The sequence below is a fragment of the Musa acuminata genome, chromosome BXJ1-3 (genome assembly GCF_036884655.1).
Source record: "Musa acuminata AAA Group cultivar baxijiao chromosome BXJ1-3, Cavendish_Baxijiao_AAA, whole genome shotgun sequence".
NCBI lineage: Eukaryota > Viridiplantae > Streptophyta > Magnoliopsida > Zingiberales > Musaceae > Musa > Musa acuminata.
In genome coordinates, this window is record NC_088329.1 from 35,509,880 (window position 1) to 35,524,090 (window position 14,211).

At 36.4% G+C, this 14,211-nt stretch overlaps 3 protein-coding genes across 5 annotated transcripts; 1 reads left to right on the plus strand and 2 right to left on the minus strand.

Annotated features, from left to right (window-relative positions):
- Positions 1–190: 190 nt before the first annotated feature.
- Positions 191–2,640, minus strand: LOC103978563 (protein EARLY RESPONSIVE TO DEHYDRATION 15). Of its 2 annotated transcripts, none has more exons than XM_009394399.3 (3): positions 2,523–2,615; positions 751–1,130; positions 191–648 (listed from the first exon to the last, which is right to left on the minus strand). In XM_009394399.3, exons 2-3 carry the CDS (start codon positions 1,103–1,105, stop codon positions 488–490), a joined length of 516 nt encoding a protein of 171 aa, XP_009392674.2. In that variant the 5' UTR covers positions 1,106–1,130; positions 2,523–2,615; the 3' UTR covers positions 191–487. The 2 variants fall into 2 exon arrangements, with proteins under 2 accessions (XP_009392674.2, XP_064987252.1); XM_065131180.1 differs by having other exon boundaries at positions 327–648; positions 2,515–2,640.
- A 3,454-nt stretch (positions 2,641–6,094) lies between these two features.
- On the minus strand, positions 6,095–11,207 carry LOC135625999 (uncharacterized protein At2g37660, chloroplastic-like). Of its 2 annotated transcripts, none has more exons than XM_065131191.1 (9): positions 10,827–11,207; positions 9,291–9,403; positions 9,121–9,174; positions 8,932–9,016; positions 8,359–8,464; positions 7,755–7,841; positions 7,538–7,635; positions 6,905–7,014; positions 6,095–6,311 (listed from the first exon to the last, which is right to left on the minus strand). In XM_065131191.1, exons 1-9 carry the CDS (start codon positions 11,116–11,118, stop codon positions 6,246–6,248), a joined length of 1,011 nt encoding a protein of 336 aa, XP_064987263.1. In that variant the 5' UTR covers positions 11,119–11,207; the 3' UTR covers positions 6,095–6,245. The 2 variants fall into 2 exon arrangements, with proteins under 2 accessions (XP_064987263.1, XP_064987266.1); XM_065131194.1 differs by lacking the exon at positions 10,827–11,207 and adding an exon at positions 9,473–9,763 and having other exon boundaries at positions 9,291–9,398.
- A 1,972-nt stretch (positions 11,208–13,179) lies between these two features.
- On the plus strand, positions 13,180–14,163 carry LOC103978565 (probable calcium-binding protein CML10). The gene has a single exon (XM_009394401.3). The coding sequence runs from the start codon at positions 13,391–13,393 to the stop codon at positions 13,940–13,942; it is 552 nt and encodes a 183-aa protein (XP_009392676.1). The 5' UTR covers positions 13,180–13,390; the 3' UTR covers positions 13,943–14,163.
- Positions 14,164–14,211: the final 48 nt, after the last annotated feature.

Sequence of the window (14,211 nt, forward strand, 5' to 3'; positions counted from 1 at the left end):
TTGAGCAAAAATATAGCAAACTCTAAGATATATACAATCTCTAACTTGCTTATAGATGACAAAAGAAATAAATTTTTGGATTGGTTGAAAAATCACAAGCAATGTAACTTTTCTCTCTGCAGTCTCATGAGCACTTTTAAGCCATCCAAAACAATATTTTCTGATGAAAACCACCACTCAAATATAGATATGGTGCAAACCATCGAAGGAATTATACCACAAAATATTGTTTCCAATGTCTCTTAGATTGTTGCTGATTTTAGGACGGCTTGTTTAAGATTAAAACATTCATACACTGCACTCAATTTACGTGGGACACAGAACAATGACACTACATAACACCTTATCATCAACTCCACTGACTTCTCTACACCTTTTTGTTTGAAGGACTACAAAGAACTACAACAGCAGCCTTCTAACTCTATACAAAAGGTACCCTGTTCCCTGGAGATGGATTGCTACTGACAAAGTAGCACTCAGACGATACTCAACGAGGCTGCTGGATTATACGGCGAGGACTGCACTTTGGGCTCAGGAGCTGCGCAGGTTTCTCCCAATATTTTGCTGGTTCTAGGATTGGTCTGGTGCCCTTCTTTGGATGTTTCAAGCCCAGGCTCTTTACCTCTAGCTCTTCATCACTCAGAAACCCTGTTCATAAGAACACAGTTGAATGAATAACCACCAAAAGAGTTTTATATCTAGTTATTAAGCATGATTAGATATATCTCTGGATGACATGTGGTCAATTACCATTACAGAATATCGTTTCTTTCTCCAGGGCTTTTGAAATTTGATCTCCAAACTCGAGATACAAAGCTGCATAGTCAAGCTCGGCTTCTGGAATGGATAATTCATCAACAATTCCAAGATCAAAGGAGTCGGGCAGCAGGTTGGTCACATCCACCTCATCATCAGCATCAAAGGTTTCTTGATCTTGGTGCTGATGGAACCAATGTTCACGGAACCATGTGGTTGTCTTCACCAATTCCCACCATTCCGGTGAAAAATCTTCCACCTGCTGAAATGCCATCGGGATGAAGAGTGGAGCATTTGGGTTTAGTGTTGATTTGCCTGCCGCTCCTGAGGGCACTGCCATAGGACTCATTGACTCCTGGTTGTGGCCTCCCTTTCTGATTACAAAATGATGAATTAAGCTAATTTAGAAAATTTTATTCAATAACACAGTACCTCCTATTTCCAAATGCCATTGGAAAGGTTGAATGTCTGCAACTAAGATGCCTTTTGTTTCCTCAACATGATATAATAAGATTATTTAGAATATTTTTATTTGAAAATACGGTACCTTCTTTTTCTTATGTAATGCCATTAGAATGATTTGATGTTTGTGACTATGGTGCCTCTTACTTCCTACTGTAGTGCCATTACAGTGGTGTCGTGTTTGTAAGTACCTTATCAGTTATCCTTCAAATTTCATCTACCAGTTAACAAGCATTAGCAAACTAGTTTTCTGGAAGTTAGACACATAATCTACTCATTTATTCTTCTTGTATATCCAATAGTGGAATTCGACTATTGCAGTATTGTTTCCTTATCAATACAAGAAACCAAATCTATACCAAATATGATGTTGGAAGAATATTGAGTCATAAAAGGGGAATAATATAAATTCCTAAAAACCAAACAAGAACAAAAAGATTCTACAATAAACCTATTTAAAGTCTTAGTTTTTTTAAGTTTACACTTAAAGCACAAGGTCCATGGACAACAGTTGGCTCTAACAAATGAAATCCGGCACCTATTTGTCTCTTTTACTCATCTAAATTGCTCGTTTCAAAAGTTCAAACAAACAATCCAAAAGGCAAAATACAAATTTGAAGCTCAAGCGCAAGATCAATTGACAATATAATCTACCTAACAAAAGTTGGCACTTTGCCCCTTCTGCCAGCTCTAAAAAAGTTAATCTAAAAAAATGAAAGAATCCAAGTTATTGTTTTCCCGTCATCTACTTCAAGATGATGGGAAGCATAATTGACGGATCTAATTTTGGTTAAAAATTAAGCAATTCCAAGAGAATCCAAAAAGGCATTCTTGTTCGTGGATCATAAAGTGCATAGGTATTGTTTTCTGAAGGCAAAGCAACAATATTTCCGCATCTGCCATAAAACACGAAGTCTGAGGATTTGGTTTATCGACTGATGGACGTATCGAAAGTCGTATTCCATCATCCGAAGAGAAGTATGGAGTGAAAGGGAGAGAATATGCCAAAACACCTTAATTGGAAGCCCTAAGGACAACTCATTCAGGGATCTTGCAAAGCAGTCTAGCATATCCTCATGGAAAGAGCAAAACCGAGATCAGATCATCCAGATCTAACAAAAATCGCCAAATTCAGGAGATCACGGGGACATAAAGCGAAGAGTCTGCCGAGCCCACAACATTTACATCAGGTCGTTCAACACACAGATCGAGAAAACATCCTGCTTAATTTCGGAAAGAACCCTACAAGCCTGCAGGCACGCATGCTTGCAACAACAAGATGTAAGATATGTATACCTTCTTACCGGGGGATCCCCCTGCCCAAAATCTCCGGAGACTGTGATGGGTTGTTGGAAGAGAGGTCAGAGTTCCCACCGCTGGCTTCGAGGAGGCGAGGGAAGCCGTCAATTTATAGAGGGACAAAGTGGCGTCCCGAAGCACTAGCTTCGGATCTACGAAGCTACGCTTCGGTACACGGCCGCGTAGACCCACTCGCCCACTCGCGTACAGTTTGCCCTCTTTGTTTCCAAAATATGTTCTCTTACCCATTGTGGGTCAATACAATAATTACCTCTCCTCTAACTGGAGAATCGTGTAGACCACGTGTTTGTCTAGTGTGGGCTCCACACAAGCGTATAGCCCGGTACGACTCTGCGTAACAACGTAAGGGGCAGCAAACTTATTGCTAATAAATATAGCTCATCATTGAGCTTAAATTTTAGATTTTTTTCCGAAAAATATCCGTATTTTTATAAATCTGTAATAATATTTTCTTAATATCTAAAATATTATTTTTTTGACCATTATTATTTTTATTTTCTTATAGACTTATCAACTGATTCAATTATAATGTTTTTTATATTATGTTATAATATTTTCAATGATATCAAGAAAACATTATAAAGTAATATATAATATTTTTTTATAAAATTAAAATTACTATAATACAGTATAAAATATTATAATAGGAAAAATGATAAATAATGGATGACAAAATATACTCGAAAATTAAGAGGGACTTACCATGAAAAAAAAAAGAAAAAAGAGAGAGAGAGAGAGAGTTTTTTCTTCCAAATCAAAATCTTCAATCCAATTACTGATGCAGCTAAATCTAGAAAATCTTAATTTCCCTTTGAGTGCCTCCTTAATTCACGGAAAGAAGCACTTAATATTTGAGGCAAAAATAGACAATGTTACATCATCGAAATCTTCAATCTAACTTCAACACTGTTCCAACGGTGGTCGAGAAATGCTCGAATCACATCGAGAGATGAATGCTGATAGAGATGGAAGCAGCAGGGAAATGCATCCCAGCAACCTTACTATCATTATATCAATCAATCAATCAGTTGTTTATGTCGACATCATAATCGGATTGTGGACAGCCGGCCAAAGATTCAAAGATAAAATAATGATGGGAGTGATGGATAGGAAATGACACGGAAACTGAGTCCTATTTGTCCATCTGATTCACGAAAAAAAAAAGGCTGATTCTTTGTCATTGATCTTGTTACTCACTTATATTATTTTCAATTCTTTACGAGGACATATATTAATATTTTCATAAGATATTATTTGGTCGATCGATCATATAGCTCGTAGACTTACGAGAAACTATCTATTTTGAGTAATGGGTGTACTTACATGATTTTATCCTTTCGGAACAAACGAGTTTCAAACGATGTCTCTGAGAGTAAAGGAGACTCGACAAACTTATAAGTCTTTGATTCTCATACGAGAACGAGCACTAATAAAATCATTTAGTTTCATATTAGTTGAGGAATATGAAAACTAAGGATTTATAAATCTATCGGATCTTCTGTACCCTCAAAGACATCTTTAGAGTTCGCATACTCTTAAAGGACATAATCGTGTGGGTATGCCCATCACTTAAAATGGATAATTCCTTACGAGCCAACAGACTATCCCAATAGCCAACCAACCAAATGATCCCTTATCATATTCTATAAAATATTACTCATGTTTACAAATGGTAATAAAATTTATGTTGCTAAAATGAAAATATTAAGGTGAGTAATGTATATAATAATTAAAATAGGTGAAATATTTAGTATTGATGGTACAAATAGAAATAAGTGTTTTCTTTAATTTAACTAAGGATATTACTTAGCTTAACATGAATAAAAGTATAGCTGACCTTAAATAACTGAGATATTATATATTCATTTGACATATCACAATTCGGATTCACTTTTCTTACTTTGAGAGAAGTATATGCAATAAACAATAACTAATATTTTTTCAATAGAAAAAAAAATTTTCCAAATTGTCTTTCATTAATTTCTCAGCTCGTAGAATATAAAATCTATAATAAAATTATAGAGGTAGTCACTAAAGCTGATAAAAGAATCAAATAGTTTATATTAATGTATTATTGTACATTCTGAATTTGAATAATAATTTTTATTTTTAAAAAGATAAGCATAAAAAAGTCAAAACATTATCATCAAAATGGTTGTAGGGTCAAACAGGACTTGAAAAAAATCCACAATAATTAAAGCACTTGCACTAATAACATGCATTGCACCTGAATCCATGCACAATATGATGATGACAACCAAAGATGTTTCAATGGTGAGGTGACATGTTCTAGTGTGGCAAAGGCATAATTTATGATCTAGAAGGTACCATGAAACCTAAAGGGAGGTGGGAGGGAGCACATGGTTTGGGTGCTAAATTAAAGACCTTTGACACCCTTTTATCTCACTTTGGACCAAAAAGAAGAGTCTTTGTCATGGGGATAACTATAGTCTATGATTGACACTGATCCACCATGTGGTGGAGAAGAGTGGTTGGGTGACATGAGAGCCATAAGTTTGTGAGTGAGTGTGTGTGTGTGTCATCCTTTCAATGGCCCAACAACACAATTTCCACATCCCTTACAGGCCATGATGAGATGAGGTGTGGAGTTTTCCTTGGTGTGTTGTCCCCACAAAGATAGTGGAGCCCTGCTAATGTCATCATCATTATGTTAAATCCTAGTTTTAAGGATTGTGTGAGGGTTTGCTAGTGATGGTTTGTCTATGATGCCTATGGTTGTCTATGATTGCTATAACATAAAAATATGATCATTATTGATAAAATTTTAGATTAGGTAATAACTAATCCTAAAAAATTTAAGTAGTTAGAATATGACCTAAATATATTTATAAGCCTTATAATCAGATCTCTTACGAACATGTCGGTTTAGACTTGACGTACGAACGAATAAAGATTAAGTACATTGTGCAAAACCAAATGAGAAAGGAGTATTAAATGAAAGTTTTAATTGAACACTAAGCGACTTAAAAAGGGACGATTACTTACTAATTTCAAAAAAAATAAATTAGTTTACGCTTAGACTTTACGTGCGAACTAAACATAAATACATGACATAAACCCAAATAAAAATATAAGTATTTAAAAAATTAATTAAATATTAGATGAAATAAAGAGCATGATTCATACTAACAATTTGTTTAGAAATGATGATAAAGTTTTACAAAATGACCCAATGTATCTATAAGCTTTAACAAGAATGACCTAAAAATTCAGCTCTACTAATGCAGGATAAAGAGCAACTCAAATTTGCTTCCAACATGAACTCAAAACAAAAAAACAAAAGCTTTGAATAAGATGGGCTTTCAATCTGCATTACACAACCAATGCATAATGTAAAATCACATTATTTAACATGAGACAACTCCTCTAGTTGTTTCTAAGGTAAAGATCAATTATAGAATTCCATGAGCAACAACAATGAACTATATGTGTTGCCATTTGCATTTCAATTGGTTCTCTGTTTTGTTGTCATGTTAAGTTGTTTGTCTGTCTTATAGACAAACTTTAATGGTTTACATGTCAAGAAAACAGTATGTCACAGCAGGAAAATGAATATAATGACAACAGGATAATACAAGGTGACAAAATTATTTCACATACCAACATATATTAGTCAAGGCATCTGCTACAATGAGTAAAACTCAGGTTTTCTGCACATGCTATGAAAATAGAGCTCTATCATCCAGCTAATTAGCTTCAGCAGCTTTAAAGAGCTCCTTCCATTTCTCAGGATCACTTCCAGGTCCATCTCCCTGTAATCCACAAATTTGGTAATTTATGGAACACTAGCATTTGATGACATCAACATGCAAAATTGTGAACAATGATTTAGGCCTCATTTCATGACATTTTCTTTTTCTTTTTTAATTTTTTACTTTCTGTTCTATAAGAAAATGTCTGAAAATTTAAATACATTTTTTTTATATTGGTATTTTGTTTATGGTTTTATTAGGATGCTTCTTAATAGTTTGCTTTTTCAATCAGGAAAAGAAAAGAAAGCCAAATGACTGAATGGGATTTATATCCCTCTTCTCCATTAATAACTTGATCCCATACCTTTCTCTTGTCATTCAATTTCCCTTCTCCAGAAACAATTGTTTCCAATATAAAGATAATGCAAATAAAACAGAACAAATAAAAAAAGAGAGTTCTGTTTCACTGTTCTTTAAAGCATGAAAAAAAATGAGCAAAACAAATGCAAAAAAAAAAAAGGTAGGAAAAGAAGAAATGTGAACATACATATGTTAGTTGTCTGTTTGTGACCCTCACGATTCCATTGATTTCAGGTTTGAAGAGCTTGAAGGTTCAGGGAGTAGATTTTAGTTAGTTATCAAGGAATGAGTACCTCAATTGAGTTGATTTCGTAAATTTGTCCTTTGGTACACTCTATGTCAAGAGCTTGTATGCAGGCTTCGGCAACTACAAGTCTGCTAACCTCCCCAACAAGCTCGTCTCCTGAAAGGAAATGGAAAATTTTGTTAACAAAAGAACCAACAGTAGTCAAGGATGGATATTATTCAAGCAGAAGAACTTCTTTCTGTAATACAAAAAAGAAATTCTAGCAATCCACATGTAACACGAGACCATTAGACCAGAAAGTATTATCTTCGTAATCGCAACAAACGATTTCCAGGAATAAAGCAGCAACAAATTAAAAATTAACTGAGCGGAAAATAAACAATTTCCTAGCATGTTACAGATACCCCAGGAACACCGTGAGAAATCCCACATATGGGAAAACAGCTTGGAAGAACTCATTTTTCGCATACAGCAAGCCAACACAGACTTGCCGAGCAGGTAGAGATAACCATAGAGATACCACCACAAATAACCCTGATGAAATGGTAGAGTGAAGATGGCCAATGTTCCCAGTCGAAGACATTATAACAGTTATATGTCTTAACATAGTTCAAAGCAACCGAAGAAATTCTGAGAAGTTCCAGATTTCATTCTGTCTCATAAGTCAGATATCAAATACCTTGACTTATCACGACTGCACGTCGTTTTCCTGCAGTTGCTTTAAGCAACGTATTTAGATCATAGGAAGTATATGGTCCATCAGTCAATCTCCCAGCCCTGGCAATAGCATAATGACTTTGTCAAGAAACAGACTACAAGATCTCATTATATCAAAAACAAACTAGCAGAAAATTTAAAGGACAAACTTTCATATATGTAGACGACATATAAATCACCTGATAATGGTGAATGGTAGGCCAGAACTCCGCACAAAATCCTCACCCATCTTCTTAAACTTTAGAACACCAAAGAGATTCATAATGCTGAAAAAACCATAAGCAAGGATACATGAAACATGCCTATAGCCATCTTTAAATCAGCAAGGAGGATCAAATGGAGGTATCATTTTTGCCTTATCTTACTGATTCATCTCATCATATCCCTGAAAATCATCTGAGTTTATATACTTGGGTTGGCAGGTAGAAGCAATCAGTTTTCACTTCATTTGGTTACAAATTGTTGTCAAAAAGGAGGTCAGCAGTTGCACAGACTTAAAATAGATAAAATAGCTAGCATCACGGGTGTTTAAGAGAACTTTCCTGAAGATAATAGAAACTGTCCTTATCCAATATATTAATGTATTCCACATATATTTGATTTATTGATTTCAAGAATTATCAAATGTTCTTTCCCAACTATTTAATGGTGTTTAAGAGAACTTTCCTGAAGATGATAGAAACTGTCCTTATCCAATATATTAATGTATTCCACACATATTTAATTTATTGATTTCAAGAATTATCAAATGTTCTTTCCTAACTATTAAATAGAAATGCATACCTCCATGGTAACTCATTGTACTTTGTAACACCAACTGATGACACAAGAACGAGCCTCTCAATAGTGGGAGGAAGTGCCAAAACAAGATTCCGTATTCCCTCCCAATCTTCAAATGAAGCAACATTTTAACGTAAGCACAGCTTAGTTTGTAGAAAGATATTTGGTCTTGCAAAGTTAAAGAACATTTCTTATACTAAACAAGACAATTATGAAACAATTAGACTTCATCACCCAAGGTGTTTTTGCTAGATGCACTGACATCTAAGAAGACTTTCATGTTTGCTTGCTCCAGGTCCCAAATCGGAAATCTTAGTTAAATTTTTTTACTTTTAGTGTATGTCAAAAGAATTTCTTTGTCGAATTCATACCCAATAATCCTCCCATTTGTATCTTGAAAACAATCCACTGCTAGCAGAATTTTGCATTAACATATTATTTTACCTGTACAGCCTTATAAGTCGAAAGTTTCTTTCATCAGTAAACTAATGCAATCGGCGTAAATCAGTAAAATCTCTGAAGCAAAAGTCTATGTCTCAAATGAAAATGTGGGATGCAGACAGGCATAGTTCCTACCAACTCGTTCAGGAGTGTTGTCTCCATCCCAACGCTTAGAAGGGAAAGCTGTAGTCCCAGTGCAGCAAATAACATGCGTCACTCCCTATGAAACAAGAGTCCTATAATTTGATTTTAAGTATGATAAATAGAAGTTCCTTTTTAAATGAATCTTCAAAACCTAGAATCTTAAAGAAAACTGAAACAGACCTCGAAAATGGTTGAATCTAAGTCACTTGGATTTCTTGTATCACCTTTATGTACCTGTTGCAGTCACCCATTCCACATTATACCAGCAGGAAAAAATGAAAAAGAAAAGAAAAGCTAAGAAACGAGCTTAGATAAAAGAACAAGTTAAGTGGAGAAAATGACCCCAGTACCTCGATAATGTTCTCATCTTGTATACCGAACAAAGATATTGCTTTTGAAGGATCTCTAAGAAGTAGGCGTGATTTTATGTTTCTACTGAGGAGGGATGCTACAATTAACTGTCCTGCATGCAAATTATTGCAATTAATCAATTGTAAAGCACTGAGAATGCCAAGACTTGATTTGGTTGTACCTCAAGATTAACATTAGCCCTAGAAGAGACAATTTCCCTGCAATGGCTTTCCATTGCTAAGTGTTTTAAATACACACTGAAGTAAGTGTGTGGAAACTGCAGATGAAGTATGGAGTAGAAATTTATAGTTTCCACTACTCTAAGTCAAGTGTGTTCCACCCATATAGCTGAACAGATTTTAAGTGTTTGCTGTATCAGATGATGAACTAGATTTCCTTTTCCTGAAAATCATTATAAACCTCAAAAACAGAGGTAGTAAATTATAAGGAAATTCCAATCATGTACAAAATGAGAAGGAATAATATAAACTGCTTCTAGCATTTCCAAATAATGATCTTAAAGGCAACATCAATTAAAGGTCTGTTGTAGCATTGTTAGCATTGTCATTCTCATCAATTTAAATTGTCACAGAAACTCTCAACAAGATACAGATATATGGAAATCATGCACCAATTATGCAAAGAAGTCCAAGAAGAGTTTCTTCATGGTTCAAAAAAGTGGACCAGGCTCCCTTTTCCGAGATATACTAGTGCTTAAACCATTCAAAGTCCATTATACAAATCTTTTAGTAATAAGAACCAGAAGAATGTTAATATGATTATGTCTTTCGATGTTTTTAAAAGATACATTGTCAGATCATACTTCATCCTTGAGATGTGTGTAAAAGGTTGCAATAAAAGGTCTATCATTGATAAGAAGCCAATAAAGCATTAAACCGAGTTTAACTCAATAGCCAATAAATTCATGTCAAAGGCCCCGCTAACCATTCAGATATCTTATCAAGGAAAAGAATTTCTATCAGTAAATAGTTAAGATCAGTTCATGATTCAAAGACTTGGTTATCCTATTGGTATGAGTTCTGTTATCTGTGCAACGAATTTACATCATACCGAGAATCTTTCAATACAGTAAAGACTTGATTCTCCAAGATATCTTTCACTACAGTTGAAATATCCATTTCAGTGAATTTTTGCAGGATTTGATATCCAATAAGTATAATTTAGTGGCCATAAAGACACATCATATTTGGCTACTACAGTCTTCAAAGAGAATAATCCCCGACAAAGGATCTCTAAAACTCTTTCAACATTAAAAACGTTGATCGAATCAAGCAATCTTGACTCACTAATCAGCTTTGCTACAAGCGAAAGAAAGCATATCAATCAGAAAACTATATTAATGTTAACGTCCCCGATTAAACTTTCATATATGAATCTTCCAAATACTATAGAATGCAAATAACAAAGACTCTCAAACCCGAGATGGTATCCATGTTGGTCGTCATCTAACTAAATCCCTTGCTCCAACAATAATTAGAATTGCTATGATAAGGTAAGGAAATCAGACCGCGTACCTACTCCACCAGTCCCACCGATGACGAGAACAACCTTGGAAGAAGAGGAGGGTGTTTTGGAGACATCTGCTTCAGCTAGGGCCGAGGGAAGCGTCTCTTCCTCCTTCACTGCATGAACGACGCCCCTCCCACCACTGCGACGGCTCAAAGAAGTGACACCCGAAGGAAGAATGGAACAACCACAACCTGCGAGATTGGTTGATGGGATTGGATGAGGAATCGGCCATCTTTGAGAACCCTTGTGAGATTTCTGAAAGGGCAAAGGAAGCTGAGACGAGAGCTTGAAAGCCATCGCAACGGAGAGATGAAAGGGCGCAGATTCGAAGCAAGCTAGTGGTGTAGTTAGTAAGATGAGCGGCCACGGTTCTAATGGATTTGGCACCCCACATCACATGGCAGCGGCGTCAAGTGAATGGTTGCCCAAATTTCTAGTCTTCGAACACTATGGGAATTTTCTGGTTTCAGAGAGACATGTCGACGGGTCTGAACGAGAAAGGATTAAGCTCGATCCATATCTGACCCAATTCTAAACGGGTCGGATACGGTCAGGTTGAGAGCCCCGTAGACGAATCAATTCGGATATATGGCCAAATAATCGATTCAGTTGAGAATCCAAGTTTTTACTTTTTCGCACATATTGATCCTTTTTTTTAATAATATTACCTTTATGCCCCTCGTTGTTGCTCCCATCATCCTTCCTTTATTGTTTTATTTTTCATTCTAAGACTTTCATCTTATTTCCTCTTATGTTATTAATAGACACCATATCTCTTTACTTTCGGATCATTTTGATCTCCATATTTTATTTTTCGTCCCTCGCCTCATCGCTATTAAGTAATAACGATGTCTTACGAAGGTAACAAAAGCCCCTCCCCTCTTTTCTAATACTTTTTTATTATCAAAATATCTTATTTCACTCTTTTGTTGCCACTCATTTGCCAACAAAATGTTTTACTCCATCTTCTTTTATTCACTACATCCATAACTCGTCCCCTATGTCCCCTCATTTTCGTCATCATTCTAGTATCGTCTTCTTCAACATCCTCAATAGTCAAAAATTTTTTAATTAAAATTAATATATTTTTAAAAATACTATAAATTATAATAATTTTATTTCAAAATATGATAATACTTAACCTATTTAACTTCATTTAAAAAGAAAATAAATGCTAAACCAATTTAACTCAAATTGGATTTTCATAAGAAAATTTAAATTTCTTAATGAAAGGGACAATGTCGCTAAAAAAAATATTATTTTTTTTAAATTACCTGAAAAGTCTAATCTCGAAGAAGAGGAGATTAAACTCTAATCTTTCACAAAGCTTTTCTAGATCAAAAGACATCCGTTAAAATTGAGATAGAGATTATTAGTTTGAGGTTTACCCCCAAATTAGTTTTGTTCCTAATTGGGTTCGAATTGGCTCGACCACTCGTCGGTTCCAAACCAAATTAAAACAAACTTTGGGTAGTTTGATTTTAATTCTAAATCGATGATTCCGATTTTAAGCTAATTAAATATGATTAAAAATAAAATACCAATATGATATATCGTATAGTGTTAAAACTTTAAAGTTTAGTTTAGTTTGATTAAAAATTTTAAAATTTTATTTTTTTTATTACACTCATTAAAGATATACATCTTTTTTTAATTTCAAAAATAAAATTATAAATTATTTTTATATTTTTTAGAAAAATATTTTTTAATTATTTTAAAATAATGAATTTAAATTCATTTCATAATAAAATTATTTATTATATTAGTTTTTTTTAAAATATATATTTTTATTTTTATTTAATTTAAAAATAAATAAATAAAAAAATTAATGGTTCGAACCGGAATCGAAACCGACCCTAAGTAGTTCGATTACCGTTTCGATTTTTGATTTTATAAAACAAAAAGCCATGTTTCTAAAATCAAACAGATGATTCTGCAACCAAAATCGACTCTTCCTATGCCGCCGCGGTCAGGTCCGACCCCAACTCTCCTCCGACAACGAGGCATAGGGATTAAGTTCTTGCTACTCACGCACAGTCATCTAACTTATCCAAAACTAATTAGAAATTATTCTAATAATGTTAACACGTTATATATTCTACTCGACTGTATTTGTACTCGACCGAGTCGGTAACCGACATCACTCGTACCGATACGGAATCCGACAAACCTCGTTTCCTACGCGTGTCCTAAGTCGCCAATTACAAGAAACCATCGAGGACGTTACGTCGGCAACCAACCTCCTTCACTTAATAACAGATTCCGTTCTAAATTACGCCTACCGGCTCGCCCTCGCCATCACTGCTCGTGACGTCCCGCGGGTCATTATTTATACCTCCTTGAATCATGGCCCAAATCAAAACGGAACCCGTCATCTTCTCCCACCTCGCAGGCTCTCCGAGTTCTCCCTGCAATCGGATAGTTATCCTTCCACCGCCGTTTCCATCACTCTCTATATATAGACTTCGCCGATTCATTCTCTCCTTCCTTTCCTCAGGATCCAATCCGAGAGTATAAGGAAAGTCTCTCTGGTTCGTTTTGGTCCCGCCCTTCCTCTCGATCTCTCGCCATGGGTAAGATCCGATCCCTTTTCCGCTGCCACCGGTCCAAGCGTCCGACCGGCCACTCCCACTCGGAGGCCCCCCGCCCCGCTGCCCCCCCGGCTGCTGACCCCGGCGACTTGGAGCGAGTCTTCAACAAATTCGATGCCAATGGCGACGGCAAGATCTCGTCGGCGGAGCTCGCCGCTGTCCTCGAGATTCTCAGCGGCCAGCCGCCCTCCGAGGAGGAGCTCGGCCGCATGATGCGCGAGGCCGATGTTGACGGCGACGGATTCATCTCCTTCGCCGAGTTCGTCGACCTCAACACTGCTCCCGCGGCGCTCGAGGAGGACCTCCGCCTCGCCTTCGCCGTCTTCGACCTTGACCGCAGCGGCTCCATCTCGGCGGACGAGCTCGCCCACATCCTCGGCGGGATCGGCGAGGGCGCCTCCCTCGCCCAGTGCCGCCGCATGATCGACGGCGTCGACCGCGACGGCGATGGCCTCGTCAGCTTCGAGGAGTTCAAGGCCATGATGACCGCTGGCGGAAGCAGCGCCCATGCCTTTGCCGCCACAACTTAGGCGGTGGACTTCTCCAATCGAATCAATCTCGATCGAGGTGCGTAGCTCTCTCTCCTCCTCTTCCTCATCCCTCTCTCCATCTGGTCCGTTCCTTTCTCAGTCTCTGTTTCTCCTTCGTCTCTCTATAGAAATGGATGCTGGGATTGGGCAGACATGATGGTGTTAGTTGGAGTTGGAATAATTTAATTGTATCTAAAGCGGATCCTCACTTTTTTCTTTAATTTATTTCGATGGAGATTAAATTGGGATCCATTTATAGTTTTTTTTTC

Excerpts from the sequence above, each read along its gene's own strand:
- LOC103978563 (XM_009394399.3), bottom strand. The coding sequence starts at position 1,105 with ATGAGTCCTATGGCAGTGCCCTCAGGAGCGGCAGGCAAATCAACACTA. Across the intron at positions 649-750 it reads AGAAACGATATTCTGTAATG|GGTTTCTGAGTGATGAAGAG; the intron begins GTAATTGACCAC and ends TCTTATGAACAG.
- LOC135625999 (XM_065131191.1), bottom strand. The coding sequence starts at position 11,118 with ATGGCTTTCAAGCTCTCGTCTCAGCTTCCTTTGCCCTTTCAGAAATCT. Across the intron at positions 9,017-9,120 it reads TAGATTCAACCATTTTCGAG|GGAGTGACGCATGTTATTTG; the intron begins GTCTGTTTCAGT and ends CTTGTTTCATAG. Across the intron at positions 8,465-8,931 it reads CAACACTCCTGAACGAGTTG|ATTGGGAGGGAATACGGAAT; the intron begins GTAGGAACTATG and ends CTTCATTTGAAG.
- LOC103978565 (XM_009394401.3), top strand. The coding sequence starts at position 13,391 with ATGGGTAAGATCCGATCCCTTTTCCGCTGCCACCGGTCCAAGCGTCCG.